This window comes from Chiloscyllium punctatum, chromosome 47, assembly GCF_047496795.1.
Source record: "Chiloscyllium punctatum isolate Juve2018m chromosome 47, sChiPun1.3, whole genome shotgun sequence".
Lineage (NCBI taxonomy): Eukaryota > Metazoa > Chordata > Chondrichthyes > Orectolobiformes > Hemiscylliidae > Chiloscyllium > Chiloscyllium punctatum.
In genome coordinates, this window is record NC_092785.1 from 20,667,604 (window position 1) to 20,686,131 (window position 18,528).

Below are 18,528 nucleotides of genomic sequence, written 5' to 3' on the forward strand. Positions count from 1 at the left end.
GACAATGGCGATTTAAGGATCAATGCCAAAGGCTCGGCAATCTCCTCCCTGGCTTTCCAGAGGATCCTAGGATAAATCCCATCCGGCCCAGGGAACTTATTCTATTTTCACACTCTGCAGGATTTCTAATACCTCTTCCTTGTGAACCTCAATCACACCTAGTCTAGTAGCCTGTATCTTAGTAATCTCCTTGGTGTAGGGATGATCAGGGGAGGCTGGAACAGGTAAGTCATGTTAGACAAATATGGCCAATCTTGAAGAATAGAGACAGGCAGATCATACAGATTTGAAGTCTGTGCTGATAATGTGGTTGACACGTACATTCAGTTACTCAATGCAAGAGAAATTATAGCCAAGTAGGTATAAAGTTGAAAATGCGTTTTATTTATGTTTGTGCTCACAGATCCAGATACCATAATCACTAAGTTCTTGGCAGTGTGTAAGAGCTACCACTTATTCCAGTTGACGAAGTTCTACTGGCACAGACTTGAACAGGCGATTCAAGAAGAGGTGGATGGTGTCAGCTCATTGTTAAAAGATAAGAAGCATTTCAATGAAAAAGAACATTTGGTAAGTGGAGAGCACAGAATGGGTTTCAACTATATAACTGTCACAAAACTGGCAGAACAACAACAAAGAAATTGCTGGGTGAAGAAAAAGACCAAAGTGGTCTGTCCCAACATGCTGACAGTCTCACGTTATAACAATGTTGGAGTTATTATTGAATCACAGTAATCAGTTCATCCACAACAAACCCAGACCCGAAGTGAGAACAACACAAATGGTTCAGAGCATTCAGAACCACAGGGTTCTGAAACAAAACCTCAAGGTATGAGTGGTAACATATTCACATGATTAGAAGATTAGCTGGTCAACAACAGCATACCACAGGGATCAATGTTTGGGGCCTTTATTGTTTGTGACATTTGTAAATGATGTAGATGAGAATGTTGGGGGTATGATAAGTCAGTTTGTGGATAATACAATGATTTAGCCAGGTGGGGAGGAGAGTGAGGAGGAAAGTGTTAGGTTACAGGAGGACATAAACAGCTTGATCAGATCAGTGACAGATGAAATGCAACCCTGATAAATACGTGTTGAGGCACTTTGGAAGAAGCAACAAGACAGGGTGAGTAGATAGGCAGGAGGCTGGAAGAACACAGCAAGCCAGGCAGCACCATGAGGTGGAGAAGGCAATGTTTCAGGTGTAATCCTTCTTCAGGAATGGAGGTGGGGCTAGAGGGAGCTGCAGATAAAGGTGGGGGGTAGGTTTGGGTGTGGAATAGTGAGATAGTCCTATCGCTACCTCACCATTTCGCCTCTCTACCCGCCCAAAGCACCACCTTTGTCTGCAGCTCACTCTACCCCTACCTCCATTCCTGAAGAAGGGTTATACTCGAAATGTTGAGTTCTCCAACTCCTGATGCTGCCTCGCTTGCTGTGTCTTTCCAGACTCCTGCCTGTCTACCTGGGATTCCAGCATCTGCAGTTTTCTTTTGTCTTTAACTGAGTACTCAATGAATAGCAGGACACTTGGAATCTCAGAGGAACAAAGGGATCTTGGGATGTTTGTATACATGAGATAGGAGGACAAGTTGATAGGGTCGCTGAGAAGGCATATGTGCACAGTGGAGATAAAAAGGTCCTTCTCAGGATGGCAGCCGTTGTCAAGTGGTGTTCTGCAAGGCTCAGTGTTGGGGCCACAACTTATCACGTCATACATTAACGATCTGGCTAAGTTTGCAGATGATACAAAGGTGGGTCGAGGGACAAAGAGTATTGAAGAGGCAGGGAGGCTGCAGAAGGATGTGGACAGGTTCAGAGAATGGGCAAAGAAGCGACAGGTGGAGTACAACATGGGGAAATGTGAGGTCATGCTCTTTGGTAGGAAGAATTGAGGCATGGACTATTTTCCAAATGGGAGAAAATTCAGAAGTGTAAAGTGCAAAGAGACTTGGGAATTCTAGTCCAGGATTCTCTGAAGGTAAGCTTGCAGGCTGAGTCAGTAGTTAGGAAGGCAAATGCAATGATGGCATTTATTTTGAAAGGACCTGAATATAAAAGCAGGGATATATTTCTGACGCCCTATAAGAACTCTGGTCAGACTACATTGAGAGCATCGTGTGCAGTTTTGGGCCCCAAGTCTCAGGAAGGATGGGGTGGCCCTGGAGTGTGTTCAGAGGAGGTTCATGAGAATAGCCCCAGGAGTGAAAAGCTCAACATATGAGGAACTTTTGAAGACTCTGGGTCTATACTTCATGGAGTTTAGAAGGATGAGGGAGAGATCTAATTGAAACATATGGAATACTGAATGGCCTGGACAAAGTAGGTGTTGGGAAGATGTTTCCATCAGAGCAGAGACGGAACTTGAGGGTATAATCTTAGAATAAAGGGAAGATCTTTTAGTACGGAGATAAGGAGAAGCTTCTTCAGCCAGAGAGAGGTGAATCTATGGGATTCATTATTTTCAGAAGGCTGTGGAGGCCAGGTCATTGGGTATGTTTAAGACTGAAGTTAGTTCTTGAGTATCAAGGGTTATGGGGAGAAAGTGGGAGAATGCGGTTGAGAAATGTTGCAGCCATGACTGAATGGTGGAGCAAGCTCAATGGGCTGAATGGCCTAATTTCTGCTCCTATGCCTTATGGTCTTCCTTGCCTTTGTCAGTCAAAGCATAAATTACAAGAGCAGGAAGGAACCGTACAAAACTTTGGTTGGATACAGCTGGAGTACAGTGTAGGAAGGAAGTAATTCCACTGGATGGGGCGCAGAGAAGATTCACGAGAGTGGGGCAGTTCCGCATTGAAGAGAGGCTGGAAAAGCTCAGGCTTTTTTCCTTTGGAGCAGAGAAAGTTGAGGGGTTACTTGGTCAAGCTATGTAACATTATGAGGATAGAAAGCAACTCTTCCCCTTCGTGGAAGGTTCAAGTATAAGGGGACACAGTTTGAAAGTGAAAGGCAAGAGGCACAGCGGGCACTTAAGGAAAAACTGTTTTACCTGGGAGACAGTGGGGTGTGGAATGCATTGCATGGTTGAAACAGATAACCTTTAAAGAGTACTTTTACAGCATTTCAAGCTTTCAAGGCTATGGTCTGTGTGTGGCAAAGTGGGATTCGGGTAGGAAGTAGTGTACGTTCTGGCAGTACAGACTCTTTGGTCCAAAGGTCCTCTTTTGTACTTTATGACTCTATGAATGAGAAGGCAGAGAATATGAATAACAGAGGTGTGGTAGCTAAATTTGCTGATGACATAAAGATAAGTGAATTGTGGAAAGGTCATGAGGAAACTATAAAGAGATATCAATAGATGAAGTGAGCTGATGAAGATCTGGTAAACGTAAAATGAGAGAAAGTGTGAAATTGTCTATTTTGGCAGGAAGAATAAAAAAGTATAGAATCTAAATGGTGAGAGATTGTGGAGGTCTGAGAAGCAGAGAGATTTTGTCGTCCTCGTGCATGAACCACAAAAGGTTAGTTTGCCGAAAAACCCTGCTGAAGCTAAACAGCCAGGTACAACAAACCCAATAGAGTTTCTTAGTGAGGAGAATTGAATGCAAGAATAGGTAGGTTATACTTTAGTTATACATGGCATGTTTAAGACTGCATCTGGAGTACTGAGTGCAGTACAGGCCAACGTAAGGACGTGAACATGTTGGAAGCAGTTCAGTGAAGGTTTGGTACACTAATACTTGGAATGAGTGGATTGCCTTAAGAGGAAGGCTAGACCTGTATCCACTGGAGTTTAGAAGAGTCCAAAGTGACTGAATTGACACATATATGATCCTGAGGGGAATTGACCAGATGACTTTTAAAATCATGTTTCCACTTGTGGAAGAATTGAGAGCTAGGAGTCATCATTTAAAAATAAAGGGGCATCCATTTAAAACAGATGAGGACCTTTTTTCTCTGAAGGTTGAGTCTTTGGAATTCTTTTCGTCAAAGGGCAGTGGATGCAGAATGTTTAAATATTTTTAAGGCAGAAGTAGATAGATTCTTGATTACAAAGGGGATTAAAGATTATCAGATATACAGGAATATAGAGTTAGGGTTAAAATGAGATGTGTCATGTTCGTATTGAATGGTAGAGCAGGCTCGAAGGGCTGAGTGGCTTGTTCATTTTTCAGATATTCATCGGCTCAGACGTGCATCAAGCCAAAAGTTCCACACAGGCCATGCACATAAGATACACAAGAACAAAAACGCCTGAAAGAAATTAGCTGCCCTGACCAAAAGGAAACAAAACTTAGGCCAGTCTGGTGAAGAACTTCATTCGGAATGGTTTGCATTCATCTGTAAATACATGCTGTCAGGGTAATCTGTGGAACACTCACTAAAGATTTATTTGATCATTATCCTTTAGAATTAGAGAAACTTCCAATTTAATCTCCTTACCTCCACTGGAAGTAGTTGACAGTTCTCAATCCTCTCTCTAATAGTAATTGCACACCATACTGAATCTGTTTAGCACATTTTCATTGAAGTTCCTCCCAAAAATATAGTGTTCAACACGACAAAACTGATTTTTCTTTATCCCTCGTGTGTCTGCAACCCGATGTGTTCAACACATATCTAGCAAAGAAATTACGAGTTGACTCTTAATAAGAAGAAGCAATAATATTTATTTATTTAACACAATGCTTTAACAACAAATACACACAAACTAACAATTTACACTATAAGCCTAATCAACTATCTTGTGCTTTAACTTAACTCTTGGTGTCTTCTCTTTATAGTGGTTGGTCTCGAGTTACCACTCCTGAGGGTGGTGTTGCGGCTATTCTTTTACCTAGAAGTCTTTGTGGCCTTTTGCAAGAGTCTACAATGTCCACCGGTTGATCGAGATGTGCTCGATCATCCAGATCGATCAGACCCAACCAGGCGTTGACATGTCGCTTGGGCATTGGGCATCTCTTCCTGGAGGTGTTGGGGGCATGTAGGTCAGGTAGCCCTTTTTAAATAAGGGTGTGAGGTGCCCCTTTATCTGGTGAACAACTCGATGTTTCCGATTGTCCTGGGAATGCCATTCAGGTCAATCCATTCAATTCAAATTCAAGCTGCTGGGTCAGTTGCATACTGTCTGTCTGTAGCTGCAGCCTGTCTAGATTCTGCAGCAAGTTTATTCCAGAGGCTTTAAGCACAGTCACTTTTGGCCAAGGTCTGTCTCAGTTTCCCAGTGTGTCTTATTTATTGTCCAGTTTTCAAAATTCCATTCTTATAAGCAGCCTGTTTGGCCACACCCTGTTCGTGGGATGAGTGTATCACTGACTATGCCAAAAATTATTGTCCATCCCTGCGTCATGGGAGGAGTGGGTAGTGAGATATCGCCTTAAACTACTGTCAGCCTTCGTGTATGAACACCCAAGCTGCTGTTGGGAAAAGAGTCCTATTATTTTACCCACCAATGCTAGGGACCCGGGTTTGATTCCAGCCTCGGTCGATGTGGAGATTGCACATTCTCCTCACGTCTGCGCATGTTTCCTCCGGGTGCTCCTGCACAGTCCAAAGATGTGCAGGTTAGATGAATTTGCCATAGTGTTCAAGAACATGTGGGTCAAGGTGCAATAGTCAGGGGTAAATGGATCTAGGTGGGTTACTGTTTGGAGGGTCGATGTGGACTTATTGGGCCGAAAGGCCTGTTTCCACATTGTAAGGATTCTACGTTTCTATGCACATTGAGGGAACAACAGTATAGGTTCAGGGTGGTGTGAACTTTGGAGGGTTCCCATTTATGCATCGCCATTGTCCTGCTGACCTGTTAACTGAGACCACATAACCTCTTTGACACAGAAGTATGGAGTCTAATTCCTGTAGGTTGAAACTATTGAAGGTTTATTTTTTTAAAAATATTTAATTGTTTATGCTGATGACGTTAGCTGTACCAATACTTCACAAGTCACCAGCTCAGAAGAAATTTTGCCCTTTCACTACCTCAATAAATTCCCTTCCCCAACTGCAGTCTGAAGCTGCACCTAACTTTACTATCTCTGTCTTCTTTGCTGGTGGGCTTTCAATTCTTTGTCCTCTGCGTCACAAGTGTTGCTTGTTTCACCCTCCATAACATTATCCAGTGTCTCCTATCTCAGTCTGATGAAACTCTCATCCATGCCTTTGACACATTTAGCAATAATGATTTAAATAACACTGTGACCGTATTGAAACTTCAGCTCATCCAGAGCTCTTTTGCATGTATCCCACCTGCCTGCTACTCAGTTTGTATTCTTGTAGTTGCTTCAATGCTCCTGATGCTCAAATGACTTTAATTTAAATTTCCTGCCTCCAGTTTAAGTCCATTCATGATCTCAATCCAGACTGTTTCTGTAACCCTCCAGGGCCTCTTGAAATCTGTGTTCCTTTTGAGTCTGGGTTCTTCCTCACATCTCTGTGCCTTCACCTGATCAGTGGTAGCTGAATTTGAATCAGGCTCAGTGTGATAGTGAGACAGAGATGGTCATGCCCTTGAATGGGGAAGGAAGGCAGCAAATCGAGCTGTTATTGCAGAAACTGATTAGTTGACAATTCTGTGCCAGGAGCATTACTTGTCACTTGTCAACCCAATCCAGGCTGTCACCCAGGGCTTGCTGCACATGGTTGAACACAGTTGGTCCCAGGACACAATGCTGAGATACTGTTACAGCGATTGTCTGGAGCTGAAATAATTGTCTTCCTAAACAACGGGCATGTGCCTTTCCGCAAGATATTAGGCAAACAAGTGAAGTGTTTCCCAGAAAAAGGTAATTGACTTGAACCATGATTTTGAGTGATGAGCAGATTAAGCTGGTGGAGCTGAATGGGCCACTTCTGTTCTTCACTGTTTTGCCCATGATCAGACTAGATCAGGACATTGCCCAGTAACTATCCTGAAAGCAACTCTGAGATACAGTTAACGGAAAGGGCAAAATGGCATATTTGGGATTCCATCTTTCCAGAAGAGGTTTACAGCGTACTCACCATAATCACCGTGGATCAGGATAAGTGACTGCTTTCCAGGCTCAAAATAACTGGGGAATCCCATTGCTGAGGAGATCCCTTCCTTCTCATACACAATATTTATCTTTAACTCCACGACTCAATCTGTTAGTGATTATTCTTTCCAGGCAATCACTGAACTCGTGGAGAAGGGAAACCGGGCGGACAGTTCCAAACTGCTGCTAAATCTGGTGATGGAGAAAGACCCTCAGGCCCAAAGGGTGATGTGGATATCCTTTGTGAAAAAGCGCCATGCCTCGTCAAAGTTGGATGAAATACTGAAAGAAATAGAGGAACATGGTACAGTAGAGTCTCATACTATTTCATTTCAGATTGGAGCACTCTATATTTTGTCACAGTGTTATACAGATCTGAATTAATGAAATCTAAATAATCTGCACAGGTCTTGATCCATTTCATTACATGGATATGGTCCGAAATTTATCTGAAATACCCAGTCATCTGAAAGGTAATTAACAATATGGAAATCTTAAATAATTTTATTTCATTTCTGTGTTTGACTTTAGCCATTTGTTTAGAGTTTCAAAATTTGAGAATTGAAGTCCTGAGCTGGGAACTAAGATTCCAACTGGTTTGGAAGTTCAGCTATTTTGTGTCTATTCAACTTATAATTCATCCTGTTTCTCCCCTATGTAGTAAATGTGTGGAAGTTGTATGAGTTTGTCAAACGAACCTGCTGATCACTGTTAGGTATCAGTTTTACGTGGAGGATCCTGGTACACTGTGACACCCTGTATACACCTGGCTGGATCCTGATGCACTTGAAAGTGTATTTCAATACTCCTGAGATATAATTCTAACTGCACTTTGAGTCTGACATATTTGGTTGTTGCCTGCTAATCGAGTGCAGAGATTAAAAACTAAGTGACTTGAGTCCTTGAGCCTCTACCATGGACACAGGCCATTCAGCTCAATTGTTCTGTGTCCACCTTCTCTTCCCTGTATTTCCATAACCCATCTGTTTGTTTAGCCAGCTTTCATCCATATTTTCATCTGAACTAATCCTTTGGTTGTGAGGTCCATATTCTAAACCTCTCTGGAGTAAAGAAGTTTCACCTGAATTACCTTCAGGATTTATTGGTGACCATTTTCATTTCCATATGGAATCTTCCACTCTTCATATACTGTGTCAACCTTCAATCATATTCATAATATGAAATACTTTTATGAAGTGAGCCTCGCCCTTATCTCTTCTGCGGTGGGATGAGTCCTGGCGTATTCAGTCTCCCTTGCGAAACGCAACCTTCCACATATTTTGGATTGTGGTGAATTGTATTTGTATCTTTCTCTGGTTTATTATATGGAAACGAGAACATTAGGTGTACCCAAGAACTCTGTGAGAAGCTAGAGAATTGATTGCTGGGCCTATTGCTGATAGTCACAGGTGAGGTGCCGGAAGGCTGGAGGTTGGCAAACATGGTGCCACTGTTTAAGGAGGGTGGTAAAGACAAGCCAGGGAACTATAGACCGGTGAGCCTGACTTCAGTGGTGGGCAAGTTGTTGAAGAGAATCCTGAGGGACAGGATGTACATGTATTTGGAAAGGCAAGGACTGATTAGGGATAGTCAAAATGGCTTTGTGCATGGGAAATCATGTCTCACAAATTGATTGAGTTTTTTGAAGAAGTAACAAAGAAGATTGATGAGGGCAGAGCGGTAGTTGTGATCTATATGGACTTCAGTAAGGCGTTTGACGAGGTTTCCCATGGGAGACTGATTAGCAAGGTTAGATCTCATGGAATACAGGGAGAACTAGCCATTTGGATACAGAACTGGCTCAAAGATAGAAAGGGTGGTGGTGGAGGGTTGTTTTTCAGACTGGAGGCCTGTGACCAGTGGAGTGCCACAAGGATCGGTGCTGGGCCCTCTACTTTTTGTCATTTACATAAATGATTTGGATGCGAGCATAAGAGGTACAGTCAGTAAGTTTGCAGATGACACCAAGATTGGAGGTGTAGTGGACAGCGAAGACGGTTACCTCAGATTACAACAGGATCTGGACCAGATGGGCCAATGGGCTGAGAAGTGGCAGATGGAGTTTAATTCAGATAAATGCGAAGTGCTGCATTTTGGGAAAGCAAATCTTAGCAGGACTTATACACTTAATGGTAAGGTCCTAGAGAGTGTTGCTGAACAAAGAGACCTTGGAGTGCAGGTTCATAGCTCCTTGAAAGTGGAGTCGCAGGTAGATAGGATAGTGCAGAAGGCGTTTGGTATGCTTTCCTTTATAGGCCAGAGTATTGAGTACAGGAGTTGGGAGGTCATCGTGCAGCTGTACAGGACATTGGTTAGGCCACTGTTGGAATGTTGCATGCAGTTCTGGTCTCCTTCCTATCGGAAAGATGTTGTGAAACTTGAAAAGGTTCAGAAAAGATCTACAAGGATGTTGCCAGGGTTGGAGGATTTGAGCTACAGGGAGAGGCTGAACAGACTGGGGCTGCTTTCCCTGGAGCATCGGAGGCTGAAGGGTGACCTTATAGAGGTTTCCAAAATTATGAGGGGCATGGTTAGGATAAATGGACAAAGTCTTTTCCCTGGTGTCGGGGAGTCCAGAACTAGAGGGCATAGGTTTAGAGTGAGAGGGGAAAGATATAAAAGAGACCTAAGGGGCAACCTTTTCACGCAGAGGGTGGTACATGTATGGAATGAGCTGTCAGAAGATGTGGTGGAGGCTGCTGCAATTGCAACATTTAAGAGGCATTTGGATGGGTATATGAATAGGAAGGGTTTGGAGGGATATGGGCTGGGTGCTGGCAGGTGGGACTCGATTGAGTTGGGATATCTGGTCGGCATGGACAGGTTGGACCGAAGGGTCTGTTTCCATGCTGTACATCTCTATGACTCTGACTTAATACCCTGAATGTGGATATCACTGCCTAGACCAGCATTTTTTGCCAATCCCTACATACCTTGTGTACAGTTTTGGGACACCAACAGGGAGTACCAGGATTTTGGCGCAGCGACTATGAATTAATTTTGTGGTAGTGTTTGACTTTGAAGGAAACTTTCAGGTGGTGATCGTCCCATTCATCTGATGCCCTTGTCCTTCCAAATTACAGGTTATGAAGGTGCAGTCTAAGGAATCAGGTGAATTGTGGTCGTGCAACTTCTAGAAGGTGCACACTGCTGCCATCTTGTGTTCATGGTGGATGGAGTGAATGTTGAAGATCGCATAAGTATTCCCAATCCAGCAGGATACTTTGTTCTGGATGGTGGCCAAGCATGAAGTTCTGGTCTCCCTGTGATAGAAAGGATATTATTATAGCTGGGGAGGGTTCAGAAGAGTTTTAGCAGTATGTTGGCAGGTATGGAAGATTTGAGTTGTAAAGGAAGGCTGGATAGGCTGGGACTTTTTCACTGGAGCAGAGGAGGTTGAGAGGCGACCTTATAGAAGCTAATAAAATAACGAGGGGCATTGATAGGGTTAATGGTAGTTGTCTTTTCCCTGGGATAGGGATTTCAAGATGAGGGGGCTCATTTTTACATTAAAAGGAGAGAGATTTAAAAAAAGACATGGGGGGCATTTTTTTTATGCAGAGGGTGTTCGTGTCTAGAATGAACTTCCTGAGGAAGTGATGGATGTGGGTACAATTACAATGTTTAAATATTTTTGGATAAGTACATAAATAGGAAGGGTTTGGACAGGCAGTTGGCACTAGTTTAGTTTGGGATTATGTTTGGCATGGACTGGTTGAACTGAAGGATCTGTTTCCGTACTATATGACACTATGACTCTATAACTTCTCTAATCCAAACAAATGAGAGCATTCCATTCACATAGCTGGACTTGCAATTTGTAGGTAGGCTTTGGGAGACAGGTGAGTTACGTGTGAGAATTTGGAAGATAATGTCTGTTATAAGCCTCTGTATAAACTTTGCAGGGAATATGTCATCTTTTTAGAAATTTCCACAACCAAAACTAAAAGAATTTGAGTTCTTTCTCAACCATCTCTCATTTACAAGTGACGTTTTCTTGGACAGCAGTTTAACTTCTACACGAATCTGTATTGAATCTGTGCATGTTAATGCAACATTTTGTTTTTAGATTTGCATATATTCAGTTACAGAAGTAAAGGATTTAGACTTTTTATTTTTCTTCGATGTTAATGTAACTAACTTGGGAAACTGCTTTCTCTCTGTTCTACTTGAAGGTGTTCAACAGAAACACAAGGAGTCATTGCGGGTCCAAACTGAAAAACTGAGAGTGAACACTATCCTAATAAAGGAGAAGGTGAAGATTTTCCAGCTGGTTGATCGATACACTGAGCTAGCAGTTATTTCTCCTGTTCGAGGCCGGGCACTTGTAGAAGATGAACTGCTAGCAAGAGGCCGAGACCATGAAGAGCAGAGAGAGAAACTTCTCCGAACTGAACTGGAAACCATCCAAGTTGATCAGTTATTCCAATGCAACATTTCCAGGGGAAAGTCCAAACCTGGGATTTCAGCAGTAATAAGTGGTGTCCCAGGGATTGGAAAATCAACAATGGCACAAAAAATGGTTTATGACTGGGCCACTGGGAAAATATACCCAGAGTTCCAATTTGCATTCATTTTTAAATTCCGAGATTTGAATGCTCTTAATTGTCGGATAAACCTGAGGAATCTGATATTGGATCAGTATCCTTACTTTGGGAATATTCTGGAAGAACTCTGGAAGAACCCAGAGGGATTGCTCTTCATATTTGATGGTTTGGATGAATTCAAGGACAGTATTGATTTTTCTGACAGTCGGAGAGATACAGAACCTCAGTTCATGTGCACGGATCCTGAATGCTGGTGTGAAGTGTCTGACATTGTGTACAGTTTAATCCAGCACAAGCTGCTCCCTGGATGTTCAGTGCTAGTGACCAGCCGTCCGACTGCATTGCATTTATTGGAAAAGGCTGAGATCAGCATCTGGGCTGAAGTTCTTGGATTTGTTCGTGATAAACGGAAGGAATATTTCAACAGGTTTTTTGAGGATCAGACAGTGTCAGCAGCTGTTTACAAATATGTGGAGGAGAATGAGATCTTGTACACCATGTGCTACAACCCTTCGTACTGCTGGATCCTCGGTCTATCACTGGGTCCCTTCTTCACACAAAGGGACAGGAAACAGCAGCAGGTCCCCAAGACCATCACCCAACTGTATTCCTACTATATTTACAACATTCTGAAAAATCATAGCCGTCCGATTGAAAACCCCAGTGATGTGTTTCTGAAGCTTGGTAAGATGGCCTTCACTGGCATCTCTGAGAAGAAGATTGTGTTTAGAAATGGAGACTTGATTCAGCACAGTCTGCAACCTTCCCAGTTCCTGTCTGGATGTATGATGGAACTTTTAGAGAGAGATTATTCTGCACAGATTGTGTGCTACACATTCCCACATCTCACCATCCAAGAATTTGTAGCGGCCCTTGCCCAATTCCTGACTCCTGATCCCAGGGACATTCAGAAATTGCTCAGTGAGGCCTATAGTAAGGAAGATGGGCAATATGAAATTTTCATCCGTTTTGTTGTTGGTCTCTCCTCCCCACAGTCAGCTCGCCCTCTGGAAGAGTTTCTATGTAAGTTTCTTCATCAGACAGTCTGTCAGGTTATTGATTGGGTGAATGACATTGTTAAAGGACAGATTGGAAACACTAAGACGATAATTGCTAAAAGAAACCTCCTGAATACATTGCACTACCTGTTTGAGTCTCAGAATAAATCACTCACACGGAACTCAGTGAAAGATGTGGAAACCTATTCATTTAGTGACATGCGACTGACCCCAGTCGACTGTGTAGTCCTCTGTTTTGTTATTGAATTCTGTGATTCACTCAAAGAACTTGATCTTGAGAACTGCTACATTCAGTATGAAGGACTGCAGCAATTGAGACCCATACTTCACAAATGCCGAGAGCTGAGGTAACTGTCTGTCTCTAATTTCGTCAAATTGTTGAGCAGCCATGGATTGTGCCTTTTCTCCATCATGAAGGGAGACTAATAATTCAGTTGGACCAAAAAGAATCATTTTCAACATAAAATTCATTAATAATGAAAATTGATGACAGATTCCACTCGGGCTGAAGAATCTTAACTGGATTCTTGTCAGTAAAATGTGATTTGACTGTCTTTTCCTGATGAACCAAAATAAGTTGTTGAATTTTGTGTCAATATGTCATCAGGTTCATAGATAATAAGACGAGGAAACAGAATGCAACATGACTCATGTCCTTCTGAATTATATCTCATACAGTAGTAAGGCCATTGATATTTTCATGTTACCTACAACTTTCACTTCATTGTTCCTTAATCCCAGATCATGGCACAGTGGCTCAGTGGTTAGCACTGTTGCCTCACAACGTGAGGGACCCAGGTTTCATTCCCATCTTGGGCGACTGTTTGTGTGGAGTATGTACATTCTTTCTGTGTCTGCGTTGGTTTCCTCTGGGTCCTCCAGTTTCCTACCCACAATCCAAAGATGTGCAGGTTCGGTGAATTGGCCCTACCTAATTGTTCTTAGTGTTAGGTGCATTAGTCAGGGTTAAATATAGGATAGGGGAATGGATCTGGATAGGTTACTCTTCGGAAAGTTGTCGGGCCAAATGGCCTCTTCCCCTCATTGTAGGTAATCTAATCCACACCAAATGTTTATCTATTTGGTACAAAAGGAGCCTTGAATACATTGCAAGACCTGAATCTTTTATCCCATCACTTATCTTTTCTCAACGATATGTCGGAAGACTCACCCATGATTTGTTTTAACTGATATCACTAATCTGTCTATATTTCTTCCTCCATCTGTACTAATGTGCAATCAATCCTTTGCTAACCATTGTCTCCAGTTATATGGTACTATTTATATTTGGCTGATTTATGCTGATATAATGTTTGAATAATTGCAGCTTCTGCACTAACACATCTTTGTTTCTTTCACTTGTTTTCCCAAGTGCATTCTATCTTGCAATGTTGAATTCTCTGCTGGAATATTTCAGCAGCCATTCCTCAGTAATTCCTCCTCGGTATTTTTGCAAGATCCTCCTGAGACACGAACAGATTTTAATGGTGATTCCTCTTATTCTTTGCTCTCGTATCCGTGAATCCTATTTATCTGTCTTCATCTATGTCCTCAGTTTGTTCTTTTCTATTTTATATTTTATATTTTCAAGTTTCATTAATATTTAGACTGATTTAATTTCCGGTTCCGCCTGTATTTACTAGTTTCAAATTTTTTCTGCTTCCTTATTTGCTCTTTCCAGGAGAACAGATGCCTTATCCTGGTTCAGCTGGAGTCTGTCCCCTCAGTATAGCTCCTTCCTGACCCAGGACTGCTGAATGACGTCCTTTGAAGTGACACCATTTTATCCCACATTAGCTCTTTAGTCACTTGTTCATTGTTCTGATCTAACTGCCTTGAAGTTAATTTACATGTGGGTCAGCGAGTTACCAAGAGGTTATTAATTGTGAAGTCCCTCTTTAATTTATCTTTTACCTGCTGTTTCTGCACCCATCCCCCTTCACCCTGACTTGGTCTGCCACAGTTGCATTGTCCCACTTCCTTTTCATTCCCTTCCCAGCTGCCATTGAGACCTTCCTTAGACTGACACCTGGTAAGTAACATACCCGACTGAAGTTTCATTTGTGTTACAAAGAACATTACCTTTGTCCCTAATTAGGAAAACCCTCCCTATTGCTACATTTCCATTCTGCTCTTGCTCTGTGTTTGACACCTAGTAGTATTGTCTGTATTGTAACTGTCCTTCCACAGTCTTCCTCCTTGTCCTGAGACAACCAGTTCACATAACTGTTGGCCACAATCAATATCTGTGGGATTGCCTCCTCTATCTCCTAAATCCCCACCATACACTTTATCTTGAAGCTGTGCTAACTACCGCAGTTTATAGAGGCTATAAATATGATCATGCTCAGTGATGATTCACCTACCTGCTTGGAACAGAATAAGACTAGTTGCTAGTGTCAGGAAAATCTGGTTATTTTCTGCTGATTTTCAGTGTCTGTCTACATTCAAGAAGCAAAACAAATATTCAATCCAGCATTTGATTCACTTCATTTCACACCCTCTGTTTTGCTTTAGGCTGGGGAGTAACAAAGTGGGAGATTTAGGAGTGAAGCTATTGTCTGAGGTTCTGAGGAATCCGGACTGTAAACTGCAGCACCTTGGGTGAGTATTAGAATATGTGAGATTGTGTTTCTATTAACTAACAAGAGGGAGAAACTCTTGACGTCTTGTTCCATGTATTGGAGATGCCGGGGTTGGACAAAGTTAAAAATCACTCAACACCAGGTTTTAGTCCAACAGGTTTAATTGGAAACACACTAGCTTTTGGAGCAACGCTCCTTCATCAGGTGATAGTGGAGGGCTCGATCGTAACACAGAATTTAAAGCAAAAATTTACAGTGTGATGTAACTGAAATTATACATTGAGAAATTGATTGTCTGTTAAGCCTTTCTTCTGTTAGAATACAGTGATAGTTTCACTTCATTTATGTGTAAATCACAAAACCTTTTTTTAAAAGTTGCATTCTCGGGTTAGCTGTTAACAATGGTGATAGCTAGGCAATATGTTAAAGGTGTTGGCCCCCTGTGTTCTCTGTCTATACCACGATGTTTAGATTGATTCTAATCTAAAAAGTGAGATAACGGAGTTTTACATAAATTCATGCAGTTTTTGAGCTCAGAGTTCTACATGAATGCATGCAGTTTTTGAGCAAAGTATAATGTAATCCTGCAAGTACAAATTCACCCCACAAAATATATGTGTGCATGTGGGTCTTTGTCTGTCTGTGTGTGAGTGTCTGTCTGGGGTGGGGGTTGTGAGTGTGAGAAATTGTATGTGTGTGTGTAGTGAGTGCAGAGTGTCTTAAGTCTGTGAGGGGGTGCATGTGTGAGTGTGGAAGTGTGTGTGTCTATAAGGGTGTGTGTGGGTGTCTGTGTGCGCGTCTGGGTGTACCTGTGTCCGTGTGTATGTGAGAGTGTGTGTGTGTGTAGGAATATCTGTGTGTGTGTAGTGCAATGTGTAGTGCAATGTCACACCTGTAATGTGACATGAACCCAAGGTCCCAGTTGAGGCCCTCCCTATGGGAACTGAACTTAGCTATCAGCCTCTGCTCGCCCACTTTTCTCTGCTGCCTGTCCCGAAGTCCACCTTGGAGGATGGTCACCCGAAGGTCCAAGGCTGAATGTCCTGGACCACTGAAGTGTTCCCCAACTGGGAGGGAACCCTCCTGTCTGTTGATTGTTGTGCAGTGCCCATTCATGCAACTTTTTAAAATAAAGGTTTGTGATTTACACATGAAAGAAGTTGTTAGAAACGAAAATCGCTTCTTAATAATCGCTCTAGACAAATTCAGGAAAATAAAGTTTTATTAGCAAGTCTGCAGAGTTGGGCACCCTTCTGAGAAAAAGGCGCGCCGAGGCTTACAAAGTTTCTCATTATATATAGCACAAGTCCCTCCCCTCTTTGGCTCTAAAGAGTCACGAGGTTCACATTCTAAACCGTCAGTATTTTCCCATTTTGCACCCTTGTCACAAAGTCTGCAGATGTCTCCCGAGTTGTTTTTCTACCCTGTAGTCTTATCAGTCAAGGAATTATTCTTCTCTGTCTGTGTTCGTGGTCTTATCAATCAAGGACTTGTTTTACTACTCGTGGTCTTATCAATCTATAGCAGATGTCTCTCGAATTTGGGAATTGTGTGATGTGACAGGATTTGTGAAACAATCTCCAAGTAAAGACACTCCTATGTAGCAGCCATCGCAATATGATACAATTTCCTATCCCATTCAAAAGAGAGCAGGTTGGGTCTAAGTATTTTAACTTTAAACGAGGGTCACTGTGTGGGTATGAAAGCTAAGCCAACTGAAGTGAATGGCATAATCAGTTAGGTGATGGATCAATGGAGGTAGTGGTGACAGATGTTTAAGAATATTCAGAATAAGTCTATCCTGACTGAAGCAAGAGGGAGAACTCGTCACCTGTGATTAGCTAAAGAAACTATCCAACTTGAGGCAGTTGTAAAGGTGAAGGTAGGTCAGATGATTGATCTGAAAATAAAGAACAGAGAATGACTAAAATGTTAATCCAGAGGAGGGAATTAGAATATGAGAAGAAACAAGCTCGAAAGCTGAAAACCACAAAGCATGAGTTTGCACAGGTACTTAAAAAACGAGTGTAGTCCTCTTGGGAATAAGATTGTGGAGTTAATGGTTGACAGTAAAGAAATAGCTGATGCACTGAACAAGTATTTTGCTTTTCTCTTCACTGTAGCAGATACAAAAAATCTTGAGTACTAGCTGTAAATTAGGAGCTTGGAGAGAGAGAGAGAGAGGAACAAAGTAAGATTACAGTTATTAAGGGAGCTTTATTCATTAAACCGATGAAATGGTGGGTTGAGAAGTCTTCCGCTCCAGACGGACTTCGTTACCCGACCTTCACAGAGATTGCTAATACAGATGCATTGGCAATAATTCTCCAAAATTTCCCAGATTCAGGAAAGACTTCATTTGTCTTGAAAGCTGCAAATATAATCCCTCTATTCACGAATGAAGGGAAACTATAGGGAGATCAAACACATTTATAGTAAATTCTTAGATTCCCTTTATTCAAAGCAGATGACAATCCTTTGATGAAGTCTGATAAGTTGATTAAACATCGTTTTCCCTGAAAAGCAGATTGACTGAGGAATTCTGAAGTGTTGAGGGATCTTGGTGTTCTAGTATGAGTTACAAAAATTTTATGCAACTGCAGCACCTTTCTTAAGGTGAAGAGAAACTATCCTTTATTACAAGTGGAATTGAATGTAAAAGTAAAGATATTATGCTTCAGTTATACAAGAAATGTGAAATCACATCTCAGATACTGTGTATAGTTTTGACCTCTGTTGTAGTAACTTATTATAATCGACCACTGGAAACTGAGTACAGAATTTTAGTCATTTTATTCAAGCGATGCAGGGAGAGCATCATGACTTAGACCAGAGCAAGACTCTGGAGAATACAGAAAAATTAAGTACCTTTATACCAGAAGCCCCTCACTGTCCAAATTCTAATGTTGCTTCATACAAGCAGAAGAAAATAGATTTTGATTCCAGGTCATGGGTTAATGACATGCAAGTCTCCTTCACTCAGTCAAGAATCATTTAGTCTGTTGTGTTTTGCCCCATTCTTTATCAGTGTCTGTCATCTCCCTGTCTCTGAACCTGTTCTGGCCCTCAGGCCTCCTTGGAATGATTTGATGGGACAAACTGTCATTTATGGATTCCTGCTGACAATAACCTCTAGGATGTATCAGATTCTTTTGGTACCAGGCTCATTAACTGAAGCCTGCTCTGTTATTTAACTATAATAATCTCAATTGAATCCTTACAGTCTTAATTCACTCTGACCTTACTCTTCTTAATTAGAAAAGGATATAAATGCATTAGAGGTATTTGAGAGGAGGTTTACGAGATTAACACTGTGAATGGGTAGCTTATCTCATGAAAATACACGGATGGACTGGGCTTATTTCCACTGGAGTCGAAGAGTGTGGTGCTGGAAAAGCACAGCTGGTCAGGCAGCATC

General features: G+C 41.9%; 1 protein-coding gene across 2 annotated transcripts in view; it reads left to right on the plus strand.

Annotated features, from left to right (window-relative positions):
• LOC140468539 (NACHT, LRR and PYD domains-containing protein 3-like) overlaps positions 1-18,528 on the plus strand; it is a 54,686-nt gene that overhangs the window by 21,299 nt on the left and 14,859 nt on the right. For both annotated transcript variants that reach the window (XM_072564624.1, XM_072564625.1), the window contains exons 3-7: positions 404-570; positions 7,092-7,263; positions 7,367-7,432; positions 11,135-12,872; positions 15,043-15,129. In XM_072564624.1, coding sequence (XP_072420725.1) covers positions 404-570; positions 7,092-7,263; positions 7,367-7,432; positions 11,135-12,872; positions 15,043-15,129 — 2,230 coding nt within the window. The remainder of the gene's footprint in view (positions 1-403; positions 571-7,091; positions 7,264-7,366; positions 7,433-11,134; positions 12,873-15,042; positions 15,130-18,528) is intronic.